Consider the following 24,676-nt stretch of genomic DNA (forward strand, 5'->3'; position numbering starts at 1 on the left):
CAGTGGTTATTTTAAATATAAGAGAAAAGAGAGAATGTAAGAAATTAAAATAGCCACTACAGTGACCACAAAACCATGAAAAATATTGCAGCAAACAGTTTATTTTGCTGCACCACAAAACAACGATAGCGTGTAATATGAAACAATATAGATTTTATATACGTCATCTGATCTATATCATTACGATCAGCCCTACGCAGAAGGGCTGGAGCATCATAAGGTAGACCGTGGTATGGATTCTCTGAACAGGCAAAATTAAGCCGCCACGTCTTGTGCAACTGGGAGGACTCAAGACCTCTCCCTCCAGTCCATTATGATTGGTCTGTAATCACACAGGTACAGAGTTCTGTCAGTTTGAGCTTTTTTCTTTCTTGAAGATACAGAGTCCCAAAAGCATCTGAATTACTTTTATAATTCCTTTTTACAACAGCAACAAGCTTTTAATAACAGTTTTTAGAGTTATTTCAATATGAGTAATACTAACATATCTTTGTAATATAGAATAATTTATTTGTTTTTTTTAAAAGCATCTATTCTTTCTTATCTTTAATGTTATTGACTCTGTGAAGGCAGCATTTGTGGCAGTACTTGAGTCCACAACAAATTTCCCTAAGGGACAAATAATACATCATAAATATTGTAATGTGCTTATTTACAAGATGTTTATTTACTTTATAACATTCATAAGTTAAACAGTTTGAATTGGATAGAGACACTATAATGTCAATGTAGTGTCAAAGGAAACCTTACTCAGAATCTCCTCTAAGCTGCACTCTGACACAGTCCAGCTCCACAATGACCCATTGTAGTTCTTATGTTACATGATGTTATAGTGGTGGGCTTCTTGTCAGGCTCGCAGTGTCTTTGTCCCGTCTCCTCGAGTTTTAGTACTTCTTTAGTGGCTTGGTTGTTCTCCTGAGATAACGCTGTGATTTGTGCGCCGGGGTGAAGCCAGCCGACCTGTTACCCGCCGCGGTAGCGCTTCTCCTCCTTCGCTGATCGCTACGGAAGTGCGACACCGTGTCGAAACGCCTGTTTCGAGCTTTTTTATCCTTAACTTTCTCCCGTAGCAGAGCACTGCACATGCTAATAGCATTATATTAGTACCGACTTCAGGTTTCCCGGATTAAAAACCCCTGTTATGACGTGAAAGTAATCCGGGACCAGTCCGCTTTTGCCCGCTACTCTGATTTGTACCGCTATGCTAACTTGACGTGTCGCTCTGCTGTCGCTAGCTCGGCAGGTAGCCGTGCTTTGAGCCAAGTGAATGTTTTCTGTTATGTGAGGTTTTAGCCGAAAAACGATGTTCAGCAAGTCTCGGTGGCTCTAACAGTGATCACTTAAACTGCACACAAATACGAAGACTAAGCAAAACACACAGAAAACTCACACCACACAGAGCCGCTTCTACTTCGCAACTAGCGAGCTAACTTGCGCTCGAAGCCCGGTAACCGGCGAGCTTCTCTAATCACGCTTACGTCCCGGTTGCGTGTGTTTAATATGCCAATAACGGCAAATCAATTCATCAGCAATCTAAGAGTTACATACTCACCTGTTGATGCAAACGCGAAATAACGGAGGAAAAGAATCCCGAAGAGCGACGTACGAACACCGCTACCCATCTTGTCGCCGTGAAGACGTTCGCTCGGGACGGTAACGGTGCCAAATACGGTTGTGCCCCGAACTGGTTTCCTGGTTTCCGCATTAAAATGATTGGCCGTATTTACATTGTTGTAAATGACTTGTTGGTGTATATGTGAAACGTGTCAAATAACGCAGGATTTGAGATACTTTGCAAAACAGTTAATTTCTAAATTTTATATATAAATCGTAATAAATCATGTTCACTGAACTCTACTTACCAATATAAGTAAAGACAATACACATAAAAATAAATAGAAACATTGGAAATGACTTCTGTTTAAATGATCAGTTTTGTAAAAACTCCAATAATCCATAAATGCATTGATCGGCTCTACTTTCTAAAAGACTGTATGTTTGTTATATTTATTAATAACTGTTCATTTGTTTTTGTTTTTGTTTTTAAACATTGCAGTCAGATCCTTAAATGTGTTTATATATGTTGATAAAACAGAATAAATTTTCCACAGTCAGTTTTTTTTTATACCTAATATTTTGTCTTCATTGTGTTTTCAGTCACATCATAATTGAGTTGTTGAAGACTTTCAGAGAGGACAGAATGAGGCTGACAGGTGAAAATCGATGATGACAGCTTAAGGATTCACTGTCGTTAACATAAGTGCACTGACACTTAATAATAAAAACAAAAGTGGTGTAGAAGAGGAATTATGGAGGGAGCAATTAATCGGTAAAACTGTAGATTTTGACCAGTTAATTGAGTAATCTGATATTCTTGCAAAAGAGTTTATCAATTCAATCACCCCAGAGATATTGGTTTGTGAATTTTGGAGAAAGAGTAACACATCATCCGCATAAAGGCTGATTTTATGTTCCACGTTCTTGCATTTTATGCCCTTAATTACTGAATTCTGTCTAATTGCTGCTGCTAGTGGTTCAATAAAAATTGCAAACAGTGAAGGGGAGAGTGGGCATCCCTGCCTGGTGCCCCTCATGAGGCAGAAGCTGGAGGATGTCTGGTCATTTGTTCTGACACAAGCTGTTGGGGAATTATATAATATTTTTAACCAGTTTATGAAAGAGGATCCAAAACCAAATTTGTGTAAAGTTGCAAATAGAAATTTCCAGTTAACTCTGTCGAATGCTTTTTCTGCGTCTAAAGAGAATATTGTAGTTTCTAGGTTTTTACTGTATGAGTAGTCTATCAAATTAAGTAATCTACGTGTATTTGTTGATGAGTGCCTACCTTTTATGAAACCAGTTTGGTCAGGATGAATTAAGAGGGGGGTTATTTTCTCCAGTCTCTTTGAGAGAGCTTTGCAGATTATTTTAAGGTCTACGTTTATAAGGGATATTGGACGATAGCTTGAGGGATATACAGGGTCTTTGCCTGGTTTTAGCAGGAGATTAATGTTTGCAGAATTCATATTGGATGGAAGTCTGCCCTTTTCTTTAATTTCCAACAACGTTCTGTAGAAAACTGGTGCTAGAATCGACCAGAATTCTTTGTAGACTTCTGCAGGAAAGCCGTCTGGACCTGGAGCCTTATTATTGGGCATACTTATCAGGGCTTCCTGGAGTTCACCTGGTGTCAGTGGTGAATCCAGTGCCATTGCTTGAGTGTCCAATAATTTTGGAAGAGTTATGTTGTCCAAAAACTGATCAATTTCTTTTTTAGATGGGTTTATTTGTGGTGAATACAACGTTTTATAGAAATCCCTGAAAATGTTGTTTATTTGTATCGGATCATATATTGTGTTCCCAGATGAATCTCGAACAGCACATATAGTTGTTTTTTCTTTATTTATTTTTAGCTGGTTTGCTAGAAATTGACCGGATTTATTACCATGTTCATAATTTTGTAGGCGTAGTCTTTGTACTAAGAATTTTGTTTTTTTATCAATTATCTCATTTAATTCTAGTTTTGTTTTGCGTATTTTGTTCAATGTTTCCTGATCTTGGTGGGACGCGTAGGCTTCTTCTAGTGATAGTCTAGTCTAACACTTGTTAGACTTTTTAAGCCATGAGGAGGTTTTGCTAAACTCAGAATCTCCTCTAAGCTGCACTCTGACAACAGTCCAGCTCCATCAATGATCCCATTGTAGTTCTTATTTCTTACATGATGTTTATAGTGAGTGGGCTTCTTTGCATGCTGCTCAGTGTCTTTGTCCCTTTGATGGGGTGTTGTTGTCACCCTGCTGGGTCCATAGGAGCCTCTACCAGGAGGCTGAGGGGCAGCGTTGGAGGTCGTCAGTGTTTTTAGCCTGAAGTTAGCAGAGAGGCTAAACTTGACTCTTTGTTGCATTATAGAGACAGAAGTTTAAATAGTGTTTAACAGGACAATCGAGGCTAAAATGGTTTAAAAGATGAACTCATTAAAAAACACTAACAAATCTTCATGATTCAAATACTGAGAAGCTTCAACAACAAATATGTGTTCAAGCCAGCATGATGTTTGCTCCTGTAACTGATTGTTTTTCCATCTTGTTCTCTGAATATTTACCAAAGGGCTCCATAACTAATGTCATTCATTTGGTTTCTTATCATTGAAACTGTTGTAGAAAATCCACTTTGTTAAGAAAACAGAGAAGCGACGTCTTTATATGAGACTTCAGAAAAATGTTGTACAAGACAAACTACAAGACGACTTCCTGTAACTTTTCTCTGTCCAGCTAAACATGAGTACCTTCCATTTTCTCCTGCAGAGGATTCTGGGTAAAGTCAATCGTGCACTGACGTCCTGTGTGTGTGTTTTATTGTGCAGATGCAGCTGCAGTCGGCTCAGCAGTGAGAACTGAAGACGTCAGTCAAAGAGAAGGAAAAACAGTCAGAGCTGAGAGGTACAGCTGCTCTTCTTTTAGTACAAACACCATAAATCTGTTGCTCACAATCAAACTTTATTGTATTTTTAAGTTTGTGTCACTTTTCAAACCATCGTTACGAGTGCTTCCCAGAGACGATGAGTGAAAGAGCAAAGAGTAAATTATGAATCAAACTACACAGACTCAAGCGTCATGTAGTGAATAACTTCCAACAGCTGGATGAATAAGATGAGTTAAAGTTTATATATTAGTCTTTAACACGGATTTAAAAGACGACACTGATGAGGCGAGCCAGATTTCTTCAGGCAGGTCGTCCCAGGATCGAGGAGTCCTCACAGCAAACGTTCAGTCGTCTTTAAGTGTGAGCTGGGAACAGTGAACAGGTTTGTGGCTGCAGCATCTCAGGATGTACACACTGACTGGGACACAAGCACCAGTTCCACTAAATATTCTGGTGCCAGTAACCTGTTAAGATGGAGCAATTTGATGTTATTTAATCAGTTTATTTTTCATCCTGCAGTTAAAATGTATCAAAACAAGATTGTGTGTCTCTGCAGATGCTGTGATCTGACACACCTGCACAAAATGTGTCAAAGTTCAATAAGTTACATTATTGTAACTGTGATGCGTTCACTGACATGTCCTCATGCTTTGCTGTATATAAAGAGAACAGAGAGGCTCTGCTTTGTGCTTATATTCTCCTCCTGTGTGTTTGTGTGTGCAGAGTTTCTACCAGAGCCAAATGTCATCTACTCCTCACTGAAGTCGTCCACCAGTCCAACCACTGGGATCCAGCTGCTGCTCTCTAACTGGTCCACACAGCAGCTCAGACCTGACACATTCACTGTAAACACACTGGTTTATATTCTGTTTGTTCTCCTCATGAAGGAACATGAATTCTTTGGAGTCATAGATTATGAATTTATATTTTTCTCTTATTTTAACAGCTACAGGTGTTGTTTGTAATACGATGGAGATCCTTTACTCCATTATTAAACAGCCTTCATCTACAATGTGTTAGACGTTTCTTTGAGTGAGATTATCTTGAACACAGTCATGTGTTTATATTAGAGTGCCCTCCAATAGAATTGGACTATTAAACAGCTCGATAACAGACTCACTGCGCATGCTCATTAGTGCTGGTGCTTGTATTCACCGATCCACAGATTTGAAATCAGGATGTTGCTCACAGATACGAACACATTTGTGTTTCTGAGCAGCTTTTACCAACCACTGTGGAAATTCACGAGACTGTAATAAGTGTATTGATGCTTATTGCTGCTCTGTCAGCAGTGAGGGCTGGAGGCTTGTTTTCACCAGAAGTGACCACCAGAAATATCACAGTGTGACAGGTAACAGGTGTGAAGTCACCTGAAAGTGGACAATAGTTTAGGTGGGCATTATTTGAAAGGTTTATTTGTGTGTGTTTTTTTTAAAACAAACAAAAAACCTTTTCTTTAATGAGAAAGTAGCTTTTTAAGTTGCTGCTGGGTCAAGATTATGTGGTCTGTGCTGCCATCTACTGACGTTAAAGTGTAACAACACTGACTCCGCACCGCTGAAAATTTAATGTTTCCACTTTGTGAATGTGCAGCAGCTGTTTTGTGTCTGATATGGAGGAAACGTCACACTAACAGATTTAAACTTTACAAAATGTCTTCTGTAAATACTTTTTACAGGCTTGTTCACACCTGCTGTTCACCGCTGGTCTTATATCACACAACCTGCTCAGTGACATCACACAGGATCAGGAGTAATAATAATAATAATAATGGATTGGATTTATATACCGCTTTTCAAGGCACCCAAAGCGCTTTACAATACCACTATTCATTCAGTCTCACATTCACACACTGGTGGAGGCAGCTACAGTTGTAGCCACAGCTGCCCTGGGGCAGACTGACAGAAGCGAGGCTGCCATATCGCGCCATCGGCCCCTCTGGCCAACACCAGTAGGCAAGTAGGGTAAAGTGTCTTGCCCAAGGACACAACGACCAGGACAGAGAGCCCAGGGATCGAACCGGCGACCTTCCGGTTACAGATGCGATTCCCAACCCCGTGAGCCACGGTGCTCAGATCTTCACAATAAAAGCTTGTCACATGTTTTCACTGACACTGAACACCACAGAATATGTTTTGGTTCATGTGGACGTGAGAGCGTCACACAGCTGGTCTGTGTTCTTTTTCTTACTGATTTTCAGGTGTGAATAAATTCATTTTAAGACATTTTAACTTGAAATGATGGTGATACAAATGCAAAAATTCATATCTTTGTTTTCATCCATGGATAGATCCAGACAGGTGGAAAGACTGTTCAATATTTGGAGTCACGATGGAGAAATGTTTTAACCACATTCATGTGACTCTGTCTCTATCTGGGACTCTCCACCATTTGACCTTAGAACTGAAGAAGCTTCTCGGATGAGAGGTGAAACGTCTTCAAGCAACTTAAAGAAGTCCAGACGCTTTTCTTTGCAAGCTCCTTTGACTACGATGACCTGGATGACTGAGAACCTTCACAGACACTCCTTTGAGCATGGTCCTCGTGGGTGAAGCCCCTCCCCCCAGCTGTTGAACGGGAGATACAGCGTCACTGAAGTAAATGGAGATTTAAGACAGCGGCACCCGAGGCGATTAACTTTAAATCAAAACGCGGGACACGTCTTTCACATTTGATGCGCGCGAGAAAAAAATAAGATAAAATACCTACAGTGTCGCGCAAAGCGGGACATCTGATCACACGGCGCTGTCAGAGAGGATGAATGAGAGGAAACGGAGCAACTTCTTACCTCCAAGAGCGGCTTTCCCTCCAGCTGTGGATAAGACGAGCAGGAAGATAAACGCCAAAACGTGTTTACCACTCATCGTATCTGAAATAAAATCTTTCTGAAGCTATGTTTCAGTGGCGCTGCTGGCGGATTGTTGAGCTAATTAATAGTTATTTTTAGACAATTGTGGGCCAAAGCCTAGCATAGCCTGTAACGTTATTGTGACGGACACATTTTATGAGTGAACTTGGCTTTAAGTGACTTACAGGTTTCTTTGAAAAATACTTTCTTATATCCAGGTTCTTCCTCTTTGCTGCCATCCTCCTCTCCTGCTCGCAGCGCAGGTTTGCCGCTGCTAAAACTAAACAGAGCTCCCTGAAAGGCTCAGCCAATCACATTGGCCATATTTGTCACATGACGTAGGACTCCAGTAGAGGACGTAATTTCATTTCATTCATTTATTTATTCCACACATTGTTCAACAGCGTTTCATTTCCTTCATACAAACCCTCCTTCCCATTATTATAACACCGCACCCATGGGTGAAAAGGAGCAGGAAGAAGAATGCATTCTTGTTAGCTCCTCCCCCCTACCTGCAATCCAATTATTCTTACATGAGGGCGCCAACAACCCAAAAAACCCTCTAACATGTATCTTTATGTAACAATGCAAACATTTTTCCTTCCACATTTAGCCCAAATTACTTTCATGTTCTTCATATTGATTCATCCTTTTAAGTATGTAACACATTTTAAAACTGTGCATATTTGTACAGCTCTTAAGATCATCTTGAAGAGAATCCATATTCTTACCCTTAACTGTCGGACACATTTGCCTTTGTGTGGTCCTAGCAAACTGATGCTTAAAATCAAACTTCCTTCTACTGTCCCCACTTCCTGAACACAATACAAACAATCTTTGTACCTTGAGAGGTAATGTATTATTTATTATTATTATTTAACTCTTTCTGGGTGAATGAGACATTGACAGATCGTTTTTTTCCCTTTCTATCAGGTTTGTTTTTCTTTACTCGAAGACATCAAATTATTGGTGGGGACAATTTAATAATCGCTGGATATTGGTGGGGGACATGTCCCCTCTGTCCATGTCAAATTTACACCCCGTCAGGGATCAACTTTCAGTGACTATTGAAGCATGAACTTAACTCTGAATGTTTCAGGACCGTGTTGAATCTATTCCATGAAGAATTAAAACAGTTTTGAAGGAAAAGGGGGTACATCCAAGGTGTATAATAAAGTGGCCAGTTAGTGTACTGGCGACTGTCAAGCCTTTGAGTCGCCGAGCAGCTGAATAGGGGAATAATGTTGACGCGCCCGCTGTTTAAAACGTAAGTCAAAGTTCCAGGTTAAAACTCCTTTATTTGTTATCGAATCCTTAAAATCCGTAGAAAAACAGTGATCAAAACATTCTAAGCTTGAGCGGTCAGCAAAAGTTGACTTCCTCCATCACCCACTCATTCACAAAATTTCCCTCGGGCCGTGAACAGGTGATATAGCGATCACTATTACTGACACCACGTGACCCAAAGCTACGCCTATCCACAACACAGTATGCGCTGCACATCACTGACATCGCTCATTAAAAGATAACAGCCAGTAGGTGGCAGCAGAGGAGCGTCAGTTTGTCCAACACAGATGGTTTTCATCTGACCTTAAATGTCACAGGAGGACCAAAACTGTAGATACGAGGTTAGAAGTGAAAACAAACTCCAAAATCACTGCCGTGAATCTAATATAATCTAAATATTAAAAAAAGATCATGACCACTGATATCTCTGAGATCATGAACATGTAAGTTTAGTGGAGCCTTAACAAAACTGTTTGTGATGCAGTTGGTAAAACATCATTTCACTGACATCACTTTAACATGAGATTTGAAGCAAGGACGTCTCATTTTGACTCCTGTCTCTTCCTCACCTCATCGTATGTGGTGGGACACGAGGAGAAGGGTGGAAAAAATAAATAGCATGAAGCCTTTTTATAAATGCTTGTCATATTCAGAGCCATAACATTGATCTTTTATTAATTTTCATTCATTCAGAATATATATAACCTCAGACGGAGATTTGACTCTCATTTCACTGTGAGTCATTCTGAGACAGAGGTGAGAGTTAATGTGGATACAGCTGTTTGTCCACAACACAGACTTCATTTTGTTTAATATAAATCTAATAAAAAATGTAGAAATAACAATAAACTTTGTTAAAAATCAGTTTAAGATTCCCAGAGAAATATTTAGTCTCCATCCACAGATTTGGTTCTTCAGCTACAACCAAGTACTGTCTGTCTAACTGAGACACAGAGGCTGATGTGAAGAACTCTGTGGTTTGCCGATAAACCACAAACTCTCGGAGAACAAATGACTCAGTGCTTTCTTAACAAATACAACATTTGTGGTCCTGAATAGAAAATATTCTAGTCAGTATGTGACACCGTCAAACCACAAACTGATCATGATAGAAGTGAAGTCCTCTGTTTCTTTTAGATGTGCTGTTTAACAGGGACGCCCCCGAGAAAATCTCAGTAAGAAATAAGACACTTGTGACTGCTCCACATCAGGACCTGCCCAACATGAAACACTTTCAAAATATGTTTGAAAACCAAATTCTATTCCTAAGTTTTTAAATCAGAATAAGTTCTTACTACTTTTGTCTTATTTCTTACTCTCTTCTTACATTTTTACATGTCTTCAAACATTTTAAACTGTTTTAATTATTTGAAATGTACAGCACTTTGGCCAAGAGTTGTTGTTTTAAATGTGCTGTTTAAATTACATTTTGACATTCTGCAATTAAATGACAAAACTTACATTAAATAGCAAGTAAAGATGCAATATGACACTACACACACATCTGAGGCCCCTTTTGGCCCATAATCATGTAAAATAATAATAATAATAATAATAATAATAATAATAATAATAACAACAACAACAGAGTCAGCAGTTTAATTCCCTACTCATAGGTCTGCATAGTGATGAATCCTTGAGCAACAAACTGAACTCTAAGCTTCCCCTGATGCATCTATTGGAGTGTGAGTGTGTAAAATGTAAAGCAAGGCAGTCAGGTATGGGATGATGCTTTCAAATGTGTGTGTGAGAGTGGGTGAATAAGCAAACTGACTATGAGTGCTCAGTAAGAGTACTCCTTTCCCTCACCTATGGTCACGAGCTCTGGGTAGTGACCAAGGATGATACAAGCAACGGCACTTAGTTGCTTTATGGGCTGATTCTTTTTCCGAGATGGGGTGAAGATCTCGGTCATTCAGAGGGACTAATGATGAAGGCTTTCCTACTGAGCATTCACAGAACTTTCAAATACTCTTTTAAATGTCCAAAACAACTCCTGTCCTACCAGGAGGAGGCCCTGGGGCAGACTTGGGACTTGTTGGAGGGATTTTATCTCTTGTCTGGTTTGAGAACACCTCTGTGCTCTCCCTGATAAGGTGGCAGAGTCTGGCTTCTTTGCTATGACTGCTAGCCCCGTGAACCAAACCCTGGAACAATGGAGTCAGGTATCCTGATATATATTTTCTTTTTTTCACCCAGAAATAAAAAGAAAATTAAAATAAAATGGATGCATATGCAAATCTCATCAAGTGACCCGGTAAATAAATAGTGCAATAATAATCTGGGTAGTTATTTTAAAGTCTGTCCAAATGAAAAGGGAGAGAGCCGTAACTCTGTGATAGCAAACACCACAGTGGGCTAAATTTCAGCGTTGAGCTCTACGTCCTGTGGTTCAACAGGAATCAGTGGTTTCTGTTGTACCTCATCATGATGATCAGTCCTGCAGGCCGCGTTACTTTCTCTATATTCTATATTGTCTCCTCTTCTAGAAACAAATCTAGCTGGACATCACTCTGATGTGCTGAGCTTCACATAAACACATCCCAGTTTCAGAGTGGAGCAGAGCAGGGCTGACCTGTTACAACACTGGGATGAGCAGCATCTTTTAAGAACCGGGCAAATCGTCAGTTTGTGGTGCGATTTGTGTCGTGCTCGCTTTTGTGATCTTGTGAACTGAAAAAGAAGAATTCCCCACTTCCTCCTCATCATGTTCAGAGTTAGTTTTTCCAATCCTGCCCCACTTAAAAGATCAAAGTCAACAAATCAGCAGACAGATAGATCAAACTGCAGTTAACATGCAGTCACATCTATAAACATCACATGAAGCCAGAATATTATGCAGACGTAATTAGCTAAAATATTTTATTTTTTCAGTCCCCAAACATTTTAATGATAAAGCATCTGAAATATGACATCAAAACATCTGGAATAATAATTTGAACCGAAGAAGCAAAACAAATATTTACCATCCTACAGACACGCATGAGCATGTTTGTGCTGTTTCTCTGCTCTGTTTAAATGTGCTGGTGGAACAATCGCAGTATTTATCACAAATCATTAGCAATAGTCATTACAAAGCTACAGTGGGGCAAAAAAGTATTTAGTCAGACACCGATTGTGCAAGTTCCCCCACTTAAAATGATGACAGAGGTCAGTAATTTGCACCAGAGGTACACTTCAACTGTGAGAGACAGAATGTGAAAAAAAAATCCATGAATTCACATGGTAGGATTTGTAAAGAATTTATTCGTAAATTAGGGTGGAAAATAAGTATTTGGTCACCTCAAACAAGGAAAATCTCTGACTCTCACAGACCTGTAACGTCTTCTGTAAGAAGCTTTTCTGTCCCCCACTCGTTACCTGTATGAATGGCACCTGTTTGAACTCATCATCTGTATAAAAGACACCTGTCCACAGCCTCAAACAGTCAGACTCCAAACTCCGCCATGGCCAAGACCAAAGAGCTTTCGAAGGACACCAGGAAAAGTATTGTAGACCTGCACCAGACTGGGAAGAGTGAATCTACAATAGGCAAGCAGCTTGGTGTGAAAAAATCAACTGTGGGAGCAATCATCAGAAAATGGAAGACATACAAGACCACTGATAATCTCCCTCCATCTGGGGCTCCACGCAAGATCTCATCCTGTGGGGTCAAAATGATCATGAGAACGGTGAGCAAAGATCCCAGAACCACACGGGGGGACCTGGTGAATGACCTGCAGAGAGCTGGGACCAAAGTAACAAAGGTCACCATCAGTAACACACTACAACGGCAGGGAATCAAATCCCGCAGTGCCAGACGTGTTCCGCTGCTGAAGCCAGTGCATGTCCAGGCCCGTCTGAAGTTTGCCAGAGAGCACATGGATGATACAGCAGAGGATTGGGAGAATGTCATGTGGTCAGATGAAACCAAAGTAGAACTTTTTGGTATAAACTCAACTCGTCGTGTTTGGAGGAAGAAGAATACTGAGTTGCATCCCAAGAACACCATACCTACTGTGAAGCATGGGGGTGGAAACATCATGCTATGGGGCTGTTTTTCTGCCAAGGGGACATGACGACTGATCCGTGTTAAGGACAGAATGAATGGGGCCATGTATCGTGAGATTTTGAGCCAAAACCTCCTTCCATCAGTGAGAACTTTGAAGATGAAACGAGGCTGGGTCTTCCAACATGACAATGATCCAAAACACACCGCCCGGGCAACAAAGGAGTGGCTCCGTAAGAAGCATTTGAAAGTCCTGGAGTGGCCTAGCCAGTCTCCAGACCTCAACCCCATAGAAAATCTGTGGCGGGAGTTGAAAGTCCGTGTTGCTCGGCGACAGCCCCAAAACATCACTGCTCTCGAGAAGATCTGCATGGAGGAATGGGCCAAAATACCAGCTACTGTGTGTGCAAACCTGGTAAAGACCTATAGTAAACCTTTGACCTCTGTTATTGCCAACAAAGGTTATGTTACAAAGTATTGAGTTGTATTTTTGTTATTGACCAAATACTTATTTTCCACCCTGATTTACGAATAAATTCTTTACAAATCCTACCATGTGGATTCATGGATCTTTTTTTCACATTCTGTCTCTCACAGTTGAAGTGTACCTCTGGTGCAAATTACTGACCTCTGTCATCATTTTAGGTGGGGGAACTTGCACAATCGGTGGCTGACTAAATACTTTTTTGCCCCACTGTATATCCTGGATTCACATTCAGCCACAGAAGAAACAAGAAGGCTGCAGTCGTCATAAAACATTCAAAACGTCTCAGTAAGACACATGATTTGTGTTGTTAGCTTAAAGGAACAAAGTCTGCAGGTTTTAAATGCAAAACTCCATCAGAAATCACATCTGTGGTCTGAAGTCAACAGTGATGGGCCATCAAATTCTAAGCACCAAATACTTCAAATTGAATTCTGTACATCAATGAATCATTTTCAATTTCAATTCCTTCTTAAGAGCTCTACTCATTGAAATAACCTGCCCACAATCAGAATGAGGAAAGATCTGATCTGGATCTAATGCTGCAGTCATGCTGACTGCAGTAAAACTTAAACTAAACTAAACTTTAGTTTAGTCCTGCAGTGACTCTTGTTAATCCCGGTTCTTTAGTATTCTTAGGGCCAAGAAAGAAACGGCTCAAAAGTGGTCTTTTACTTTAAAATGATCTTTAATTTACATATTCGGGAATATGGAGACACGAACACACGAACACACAAGCTCAGGTCTGAAGCACAAACAGCTTCACAAAAGGCGAGAACACTTTGCTTTCATTTTATATTCAAGACAAACTGAAGAGTTGCACCAAGTTTCAAGTTCAAGGTTCTTTATTTGTCACATGCATAGTCATACAAGTATAACACACAGTGAAATGTAGCCTGACACGCTCCTCGACATGTACAAAAATGGAGGGGGGGTAGAGGAAGAACATTATATATATACTATATATATATATATATATATATATAGTATATACACTAGGTGAATGTGCAGTAGTAGCAGCAACCAGGTGAATTCTGTATATTAATATGAATAGACCTCTGACTATTTTACAGGATAGACAATATAAACATATTTAAAATTAAAGGAATTTGGAATGTACTTTGTGCCTTGGTTTAGAGTGTTTGGAAGAGTCCTGTCTCAGTCAATTATAGATGATGTGAGCGGGCGGGTGTGTGTGTTTAGGGCACGGATGGCTTGGGGATAGAAGCTCCTCTTGAGTCTTATCCTTATCCTGGCTCTTGGAGACAAATTTCAAAATGTCATTTATTCAATAATCACAGTTAAAAATTATTCAGTAAAGACGCACCAGAGTTCTGTGCAATTCGATCCGTGGAGGAGGTAGAGTGGGTTTTATGCAAATTGAAATGTTGGTGGTTTGATTCCTGACCTCTGGAGTGTCAGATACAGAAGCCTGAGTTGCCCTGATTCATTGATCTGAGTGTGAGAGTGTGCGAGGCTACATAAGTAACAGTCCATGTGAGACTTAATGTTGTATGAGGCTGCTGTTTGCATCATCTTAGTCACACTATGGTTTCAGAACAGCTGGCAGCTGGTTCAACAGAAGGAAGATCCTTGGATAATTTTCTTTTTTGCAGTTTTGCAACAACAACAAGAGCAGCAATGAATACAGGAAGTAACAAAAAAGAAGCTATCAGCCCATAACGTTCTCTACTGACTCCACCCTCCTTCCCTCCACCCTCCTTCCCTCCATCCTCTGTGCCTCCTCCTGTCTGACCTGCAGGTGAGAAACAGGTGTGAGGTGTCAGCTGTCAGGTAGGTGATGAGTGAAGAACAGAACAGAATCCATTTCCTCTTCAAACTGCTGTCAGACATTATCTACTGCACTCTGATCACATCACTCAGACCAGCTGCTTTCTACAAAGTCTCATCAACAACATCTTTAGAAACAAACATCAACAAGCAGGAAGCAGCTTCACCTCTGATCACACACACACTCAGCTCTACTCACTCACCTGGAGAAACATTTAAGCTGATGGTGGTGATTGGATCAGTCTTCAGATGAGCTCTCTTCCTGCGGTTTGCTCCTCTCATGAAGACACGACACTCGTATGTTCCAGTATCAGCAGTCGTCACATTGTACAGAATCACAGACACGTCTCCATCCTTCATCTGTCTGTCCTGCAGATCCACCCGGTTCTTAAAAGAAGGATGCTGGTTGTCTGGAACAAACAGATCATCCCGGTACAAGAGGACATAATCTGGCTGCAGGTCAGCTCTGCTCCACTCTACCACTATGATGTTCTTGTTTGGAGCTCCACATGTCAGAGTGACGTCCTGCCCAGACTCAGCTGTGATGCTTTTGTGCCCTAAAAGAGAAAACAACACAGAGCAGAGAGGATACAGATGTCTAAGTATAACTGTTCACTTTTACAGCTGCCCCCCCCCCAATCATCTTTTTTTTTTGCCTTTGTTGTGATGATAGTTTACATCATAGCACAGAGGGAAAAGCTCATTTGCTGCCACCTTAAGTGGTGCGATGTTGATTTCCGCCAGTAGGTGGCAGTGGTGGCTCAGTTAAGTTAAAGTTAAAGTTATAAGATATGTTTTAGCAAACCAGCCAGTGCATCTTATGTTGTGTATTATTAACTGGTTTATTATCTATAAGTTAATCTGATTACTAAAGTTCTATTACATGTAATCCCTAAAAAAAAAGTAACGTAGGCCAGTTATTGTAATGGAAGCCATGAGTAACACAGAACTGTTTAGCTGTTCCCTTGGGAAGGGATTTGCAATGCAAATGCAAATTGTTTTAGTGGTTTAGTGTTTATGTTAGATTGTGTTTTTCATTGTCGAACTCAGACATTTTGTATCAAAGACATTATTTATTTACAACATTATTTATCAACATTTTGCTCTTGAGAACTCGTTTCTATCTGTTTAGTAGTTTCACAGTTATGACTGAAGGGTTTATTTTAAATGAGCTCCAGGATCTGTGAGTTTCCCTCTGTGGATAAATAAAGTGTTTATCTAAATACCTGCCTGTGTATGTGTACACCTTTTAGTACATTTAAACACTAACATCCACGCTGAAACTAAAGCAGCTTGAACATCTAACAGCGGGTAAGAAATCAGTCGATAGGATTTAAAATCAAACTCACCTGCACAGGTAAAGCCCACGAGGGAGACAGACAGTAAAGTCCAGCAGAGCCACAGAGATGTTACAGCAAACATGTTTCATGAAGCACACTCAAAGTGCACGAATGAATTAATGTGGGAGATTCTCGTTATGTGGATTGTAAGACGTTAGCCTACTCCACCCATGCCGACTTGGGGGAGGAGCTTCTTTGGAGTTGACGTCACGCCGCAAACTCCTAACATAACATAACATAACATAACATAACATAACATAACATAACATAACAGAAACTTCTACCCCCGGTTGGCACAGTGAAAGAAAGAAAAAAGCTGCATTCTAACTGGAGGCCTCCAGGTGGCGATAGCTGTTACTGTAAAAACAGTATTTGTTTCTATCGTTGGTGGCACCACATCTAAAACACCGGAACGTGATCACAAAGCATAAATCATGGCGATGAGTTTATAATGTAGGTTATGTGGTATGCTCTACAGAAATTCAAGTCACTGGAGGAGGAAGGTGATCCTGGAAGCCAGTGGCTTGTGGATATTTGTGTCGGGAGGTTAAAAGAGTTTCTTGAAATTTGTGCACAGTTTTGGCCATTTCTTTGTAATTTGATGCGTATCAATAATCTGATTGGTTGACTTTGTTATTAACGATCCTCTCAAATTTCTCCTCACAGACAGATGGTAATCAAGCTCAATATTCACACAGACAAAATTTTAAAATGCAGGAGTACAAAATATAAAAGGGAAATTAGTGACAGTTCCCCCCCCAACACTTTACCCAAACTTTTATTATGGTCTGTTTAAATGGGGGCATGATGTCTGCATCTCTCTATCCCTGACTGAGTGACTGAATGTATGTCCCCTCCCTTCATGCAGAGATCTCATTTCCTTGTCTGCCTTTGATCACATGATTCCTTCTTTGCCAGTCCCTCCTCATTAAAAAGACGGTGCGCACTGACAACATTTTTCTTCCTACTTTTTCTCCATGTCAGACTGCAGCTTAAACTCAGTAGATGGCAGCACAGGCCATGATTAAAATATCAGTCAGATTAACCCGGTGCTACATGCCAACACTCACTTTTCCTAAATCAGCTGAACTAACTTCGGCTTTCAGGTTACGTCACACCTGTCACCGTGTGCCATACTATTGTATTATTGGCAGGCAGCATTGTTCACTTTTGGTATTTCAACAAAAACAAATAAAAACTTACTTAATAGACTGATTAACTGTTAAAGAACACCATATTAAAATTAGACTCAGAATGAATGAATGAATTTTGAATCCATGGAGGATTTACATTTGTAAAACTTTCTCAGAGCTCCAGAAACAGATTAATATATGAGGAACTTCCTGATTTAAAGTTTGCAGGTCAGGGAAATGAGTTCCACCAGAGGGCGATTTAATACAAACAGATGTGGCTCCGAAACGTTTGAATTCAAGTTTCTTGGGAACTCAAAACAAGACGAGTGAATTCATGTGAGAGAGTGGAGCAGGTTGTTTTTGTATTTTCCTTTTGTCATGCTTCACGTCCGCGCTTGTTATTGGATAAGCGTGCTGTCAATTATTCAGTTATTCGGTCAGTTGGGAATAATGGCGTTACAAGTAACGGCGTTACTAACGGCGTTACTTTTTTCAGTAACGAGTAATCTGACTAATTACTATTCCTATCGTTACAACGCCGTTACAGTTACTAACAAGAAAACGCAGTCCGTTACTATTTTTCAACAAACAGGCGGTTGAAGCTGTGTTCAGCTTACCGCATCTTATATCAATTGCAGGAAGTAGCTGTAAGTAATCTGGGCGCTACAGCTTTAAGCGGCTGCGCGCGCTCCCGCGGACGGTAATCACGATCACTTTTTGGCACAACACCTGGAGCTCAGGGGGCAAAACAATCGCGTGAGTGCTGCTGTTTGACTGAGGAAGAATAAAGTAGTCGTGGTAAGCCAATCACACCACCACTTAAAGACAACGCAACATGGTGAGAGAGAGAGAGCAGAAAAAGAGAGAGAGAGAGAGTTTTGAGAGATTTGTGACGTTTAGCGTGTTTGGAGTGTGTAGTTAATGTGTTGTCTTGTGTAGTTAGTGTGTAGTGTTGTGGATAGTTTTGTGTTGTGTGTCAGAACAATGAGGCGACTGCTGTCTCCAGGTAGAAAAAGGAGTGATACACCTGCTGCTGTCAGACCTGCAGGTATCAGGCTGTGATGTTCTCCTTTATAGTGGACAGAAATAATTTTTTTGGAGTGGCACAAATAATTTGTGTGGCATCTTATTGAAGAACAGCTGATTGTTCTGTAAATAGTTTGAAATGGTTATTTAAAAAATCAAGGTAAAAGGTAAATGGATGCAAATAACTTTGTTGTTTGCAAAACTTGTGCATATATCTTAAAATTATATTATTATTTTTATTTGTGTTACGTTTCGGTGTTGTCAGTGTTTTGTTTTTTGCGTGACTGTCATGTATTTCCTGCTTTACTTTGAAAGTCTGTGTTATCTTAGAGTGTTCAGTTTACGTTTCCTTGTCTCGTCAGGTCTAATTTGCCCCAGCTGTGTTTCCCTCCTGTGGTCCATTCCCTGATTGCTCCTTCTATGTATTTAAGCCTTGTGTTTCAGTATGTCATGGTCGCGATCTCCCCCCGTGTTGTAAATAAAAAGTTTGTTGTAAATAGCTGTGAATGGGTTTTGTCAGTACTTTCGTTTTGGGATTTTGGTGGAGAGCCTTACGGTGTGTTCACACCGTTAGTGGGGGTTTTTTCGTGTGTTTTTTCCTTGTCTTTATTTTCCTGCGTTGCACGCCGGTTGCCTAGGCCGGGGTGTAACATTTGCATTTAAAGTTATGAAGTATATATTTCATAACTTTAAATGCAAATGAATCATATGATACATTAAGCATGTTTGTGGTTGTTACAGTAAAAAATAAAACTTTTTCTACTCTGATTTTATGGTTTTTGTCTGATTTTAGATCAATTGTGTTAATACGGTATACCAAAATGAAAACATGACTGTAAATTCAGGCATGTGAGGTTGTGCTGAAAAGAATGATACCAAACAAGGCAAAGTAAATAGTTTTTAAAGGTGAAATGTGGAGGGAAAATTAAAAGTAGTTAAAAATGGCCAATTATACCCTGGACCCCAGAGGGTTAAACTTTTTTTTTAAGTAACGCAATAGTTACTTTTCCAAGTTATTAATTACTTTTAGAATATTGTAACTCAGTTACTAACTCAGTTACTTTTTTGAAGAAGTAACTAGTAACTATAATTAATTACTTTTTCAAAGTAACTTGCCCAACACTGGTAGTGGTTACTAAAAGTGAGTCTCACTTTTAGTAACTGTTGAAACTCACGGCTTTAGGTTTCCTTAAATTGCCCGCTACAGCATTGTTTGATAGACATGAAGAAAATCTTTATTTTATGTAAATTTAAGATTAGCAAGTAAACAAGTTAGCTAATAAACTTCATGACATCACACTTTAATAACATAATGTAAATGTAATATGTCGACGATGACATTTATAGTATTAACTGTCTGTGAGTATGAAACGTATTTAAATCTAGTTTTACAGCAGTGAAATTTAACTCACTGCTGATCTTCAGGAAACATTAAAGGTGCTTTTATTTTTGTTTCTATATTCAAATGTTGTTCTTTTTAATGTGCTGGCACCACTACATTTATCTGAAAGCTGACTTATAAGAGTAATAAGAAACTTTTCAAGTTTTCAAATTTTTCAATAAGAGTAAACTTACTGTGATTAATTGAATAAAGACTGGACTGATATATGAAATATTCACTTATTGTGAGTGTTTGAACTCAGATGGAAAATAGACTATGTGCACGTTAGCCAGGGCCGTGCAGAGAGGTTTAAAGGGGCGGGTGCTCAAAGTTAAAAAGGGGCACATTGAACCAGGCTGAATAACAACAACACACATTCGTCAAGAATCTAATATGGGAAGGGCAGGGCTGTGTTGATCTGAGACTGTAGACAGTAAAAAGTCCATAGGAGAGATGGTAGCTGATTAAACAAGTGTCATGAGATAATAACAAAATGCAAAGATTGGTGACAGCACTTGGAACCATAAGGCAACAAAAAACTGTGAGAAATAATTTAGGCTCTGCCTGTGAATCACTCTTTGCTTCTCTTCTTCCTTCCATCCCATCATTTCATATATCACTCTCCACTTGCTGTCTATCTGAGAACAAGGCACAACTTGCTATTGCAATAAACTATAATCTAATTATCCACACCTAACAACTCTTGCACTTAATCTATAATAAAATGATGACAGAAAAATGTTATAGCCCTGCCTTTAGTAGCCTCACACAGCTCCTGCTGTTTCCTCCTCATGTCCTTACCAGCCATGTCTGCACAATGTTATATCATGAGTAATATTTTTTTAAATCCAGCTAAATAAAACACACACATGCACGCACACACAGTGACATTTTAGACCTTCTTCAGAATACTGTATATACTATGGGCATCACTGTGCTGATCCAGAATCCTTACATTATTATTTATTACTAGAGCTACAATAATAAAGCAAAGAGGAGGGGGAAGTAATAAATATGAAATAATGTATTTATGATGATTCCATTTGTTTCACTATCCACTCTGTGCAGGGCCAAAGCTTATTACATTTTTAAACTGTAGAGATACAATCATTTTACTGCTGTAAAATCCAAATTTTGTCTTATTTAAAATATAAATCTAATATAATCTGCTTCTTAATGTATGTTCTTTAAAATACAGCGTGTGTTTTTTAATATATTATAATTATAATAATTATTATGTGGACATGCATATTAGATCGTTTTTAGTGAAATATAATCCCCCCAGAAAGGCAGGAAAAGCCCGGAAACTTACTTTAAAACTAAATATGTTCCCTAAAACGGTGACAGAGCTACAGACCCATGACAGCCAGGTAGCCAGCAGCTATGACCAGCACTACTTGTGCAGTTAATAAAAGGACAGGTAATGTTTGTCGCGCTGTTGCACACACAGCACGCTCGTTTGTTTCAGTTCGTCAGTTGCAACAAGACAGCTTACCAACGTGTACATAATAAGCTAATACTCCTGGGTGCTACACACTACAGTGTGCGCTGTACACCTACTTACTGGTTTTGTCGCATCAGTCTGTGTCTCTGAGTTAACTTGTGTTTCTCCTACAGCTCCGGACCGCTAAAAATGCGCGTGCTCTTTGTGAGCTCGTTCCCGGCTCGTAACCAGCGCGTTCTGCCGTCGAGGGCGATCATTGGTTAATAGTGATCATGTGACTGATGCAAGCCAGATCCTTTTATTTAGCAAAACTGTGATTAATAGTTAAATATTATTGTTGAGGGGCACAGACAGGACTCCGCACGCACACACACATAAAAAAATAAAAAATTTTTTAAAAGTTGCTTCAACAAAAGGGCACTTTGGGCACTCATCAGGAAAGGGGCGGGTGCTCAAGCCCCTCTAGCCCCCCCCCCCCCCCCCCCCCCCCTGTGCACGTCCCTGTTACAATGTGCTACAATTACACAGTGTCATAAAGATACTTCAACAGCAGCTCATTTCTTTACTTTATATATAACTCATTCATAAATGCTGTTCACTACAGTGTGTTTAACAATATAACTATTAGAGTAAAAACACAGAAACATCAGAAATCACTGTTTGGTCCAACACACACATTTCTGGATTTCTGATGAACTCTTTCAGTCTAAATGTTCATTCTAATATAGATCCTCAGTTTGAATCAGTGAAGTAGAACATGAGCAGAGGAAAACAAAGATGTTCTATATGTACAGTCAGGGTTAAAGTGGATTCAGCAGGTGGGGAACATTCAAAGTGTTTGTAGTGGCTCAGCACAGGAAAATAATCAGAGTCGTTTCTAACGTGAGCTTCAGGTTTTCAGTGTCCAGGCTGTGATCAGCTGACCTGCTGCTCTTTGTGGATGTACACAACTGAATTCAACCAGATGTGAGCAGATGTTTCACCAGCTATCCTGCCATAGTGTCTTCACAACATGTTGTTTATAGTGTGTTTATACCAAACAGCAAACAGGTGGAGTAAAAGTAGAATTCAGTGAATGAATCCGAGCATCATGTAAATGAATCTCAGCTACAACATTGACCCTGAGCTCCACAGGACTGATGTGTGAAGCTCATTTCTCACCACAGTGCTGATTGTAGTCTGTGTGTAATGTTAGAAAGAGTCTTGGTTTTGGACCTTGCAGTAAAATGTGAGCTGCTGAAAACTGCTGCCAGTTTCTAAGAAAGATGTTTGTGATGCTACGACTCTTCTTTATATCACACGTGTGGCAGCACTGCTAACAGCTGTTCTACCTGCAAAAACCTGCACTGCTTTATTTATCTTTGTGTGTCTCATGTGCAGAGAGCGATCAGCTGCAGTCTGCTCAGCAGTGAGAAAAGAAGACGTCAGTGATGGACGAATCATCGTCAAAGAGAAGAACAACAAAGACGAGAGGTTCAGCTGCTCTTCTTTTGCTACAAACATCATAAATCCCTGAACATAACCCCCCAGTGCATAGGTGGCTTTAGACAGGGGCCAGTAGAGAACGATGTAGAGAGAGAGGATGGAGATGATGAGGAGCTGAGGAGCAGGATGTCAGAGAGACAGAGGAGTTAGTTGGAGAGGATGCAGAGAGGGACAGTCCTGAGAGTGAGGAGGAAGACGAGCTGTGAGGGAGAGGAAGAGGGACAACCAGCGGTTTGTGATGTTGAACAGACTTGTGTGTCTGTGAGTATCGTGTCATTACAATTCATACAGTCATTGTAACTGACAGTAATGAACAATAACGACAGAATAAAGTAATAAGTTAACACTGATCAGTTATTGTCCTCAGTTACAGCCTCATGTTTGCTCTGCATTCATCTCTTAGACGTACAAAGATGAGCCACCAGTGCTGCCCAGTTTGAGGACATTTCCAGTCACATTAATGGGGGACAGGAGACGCAGCTTCCATCAAAGCTGGTGTGAAAGTCATTGTTGGATTCTCTGTAATTATGGACTCTGCCTGTTTCAGGCCACCAAATACACTCAACAAAAATATAAACGCAACACCTTTGTTACTGCTCCCATTCCCCATGGGATGGACGTAGAGACCTAAAATTCATTCCAGATACACAATATAACCATCCCTCCCAAACAGTGGTCACAAATCAGTCCAAATGTGTAGTAGTGGGCACATCTGCCATATTGAGATAATCCATCCCACCTCACAGGTGTGCCACATCAGGATGCTGATCTGACATCATGAGTAGTGCACAGGTGTACCTCAGACTGCCCACAACAAAAGGCCACCCTGGAATGTGCAGTTTTGTCTCACAGCAAAATGCCACAGATGCCACAAGCAATGAGGGAGCGTGCAACTGGCATGCTGACAGCAGGAATGTCAACCAGATCTGTCGCCCGTGCATTGAATGTTCATTTCTCAACCATAAGCCGTCTCCACAGGCGTTTCAGAGAATATGGCAGCACATCCAACCGGCCTCACAACCGCAGACCTCGTGTAACCACACCAGCCCAGGACCTCCACATCCAGCAGGTTCACCTCCAAGATCGTCTGAGACCAGCCACCCAGACAGCTGCTGGAACAATTGGTTTGCACAACCAAACAATTTCTGCACAAACTGTCAGAAACCGTCTCAGGGACGCTCAACTGCATGCCCGTCGTCCTCATCGGGGTCTTGACCTGACTCCAGCTCGTCGCCGTAACAGACTTGTGTGGGCAAATGCTCACATTCGATGGCGTCTGGCACGTTGGAGAGGTGTGCGCTTCACGGATGAATCATGGTTCACATTGTTCAGGGCAGATGGCAGCTGAGAATGTCCCAGTTCTTGCATGGCCAGCATACTCACCGGACATGTCACCCATTGAGCATGTTCGGGATGTGCTTGACCGGCGTATACGACAGCGTGTACCAGTTCCCACGAATATCCAACAACCTCGCACAGCCATTGAAGTGGAGTGGACCAACATTCCACAGGCCACAATTGACAATCTGATAGACTCCATGCGACGATGTGTTGCACTGCATGAGGCAAATGGTGGTCACACCAGATACTGACCGGTTCTGGGTCCCCAGACCCCCAATAGCGCAAAAAACTACACATTCCAGGGTGGCCTTTTGTTGTGGGCAGTCTGAGGTACACCTGTGCACTACTCATGATGTCAGATCAGCATCCTGATGTGGCACACCTGTGAGGTGGGATGGATTATCTCAATATAGCAGATGTGCCCACTACCACACATTTGGACTGATTTGTGACCACTGTTTGGGAGGGATGGTTATATTGTGTATCTGGAATGAATTTTAGGTCTCTACGTCCATCCCATGGGGAATGGGAGCAGTAACAAAGGTGTTGTGTTTATATTTTTGTTGAGTGTATGTCAGACGTGGATTTTAAACATTGTGCACATGCACAGTATGTGAAACCTTTATTTTGAAATTCATTTGGATATATTTTTTTGATTTTATGTTAGTGCCTAAAATATTTTCAATTAATATATAAAACATTGAAA

The 24,676-nt window shown here is 40.4% G+C and overlaps 1 protein-coding gene and 2 long non-coding RNA genes across 3 annotated transcripts in view; 2 read left to right on the plus strand and 1 right to left on the minus strand.

Annotated features, from left to right (window-relative positions):
* The window catches only part of LOC120715188 (vascular endothelial growth factor receptor 1-like), a 66,962-nt gene extending 50,682 nt beyond the window's left edge, over positions 1–16,280 (minus strand). Inside the window, exons 1-2 of the mRNA XM_040002048.1 lie at positions 16,170–16,280; positions 15,024–15,377 (exon numbers count right to left, since the gene is read on the minus strand). Coding sequence (XP_039857982.1) covers positions 15,024–15,377; positions 16,170–16,242 — 427 coding nt within the window. The 5' untranslated portion in view covers positions 16,243–16,280. The remainder of the gene's footprint in view (positions 1–15,023; positions 15,378–16,169) is intronic.
* Positions 3,544–5,272, plus strand: LOC120715195. The gene is made up of 2 exons (XR_005691559.1): positions 3,544–4,439; positions 5,146–5,272. It is a non-coding gene; the product is annotated as an uncharacterized LOC120715195 (long non-coding RNA).
* On the plus strand, positions 6,490–7,108 carry LOC120715199. Its single transcript, XR_005691563.1, has 2 exons — positions 6,490–6,622; positions 6,713–7,108. It is a non-coding gene; the product is annotated as an uncharacterized LOC120715199 (long non-coding RNA).
* Positions 16,281–24,676: the final 8,396 nt, after the last annotated feature.

The sequence above is a fragment of the Simochromis diagramma genome, unplaced genomic scaffold, assembly GCF_900408965.1.
Source record: "Simochromis diagramma unplaced genomic scaffold, fSimDia1.1 OVJJ01000422.1, whole genome shotgun sequence".
Taxonomy (NCBI): domain Eukaryota; kingdom Metazoa; phylum Chordata; class Actinopteri; order Cichliformes; family Cichlidae; genus Simochromis; species Simochromis diagramma.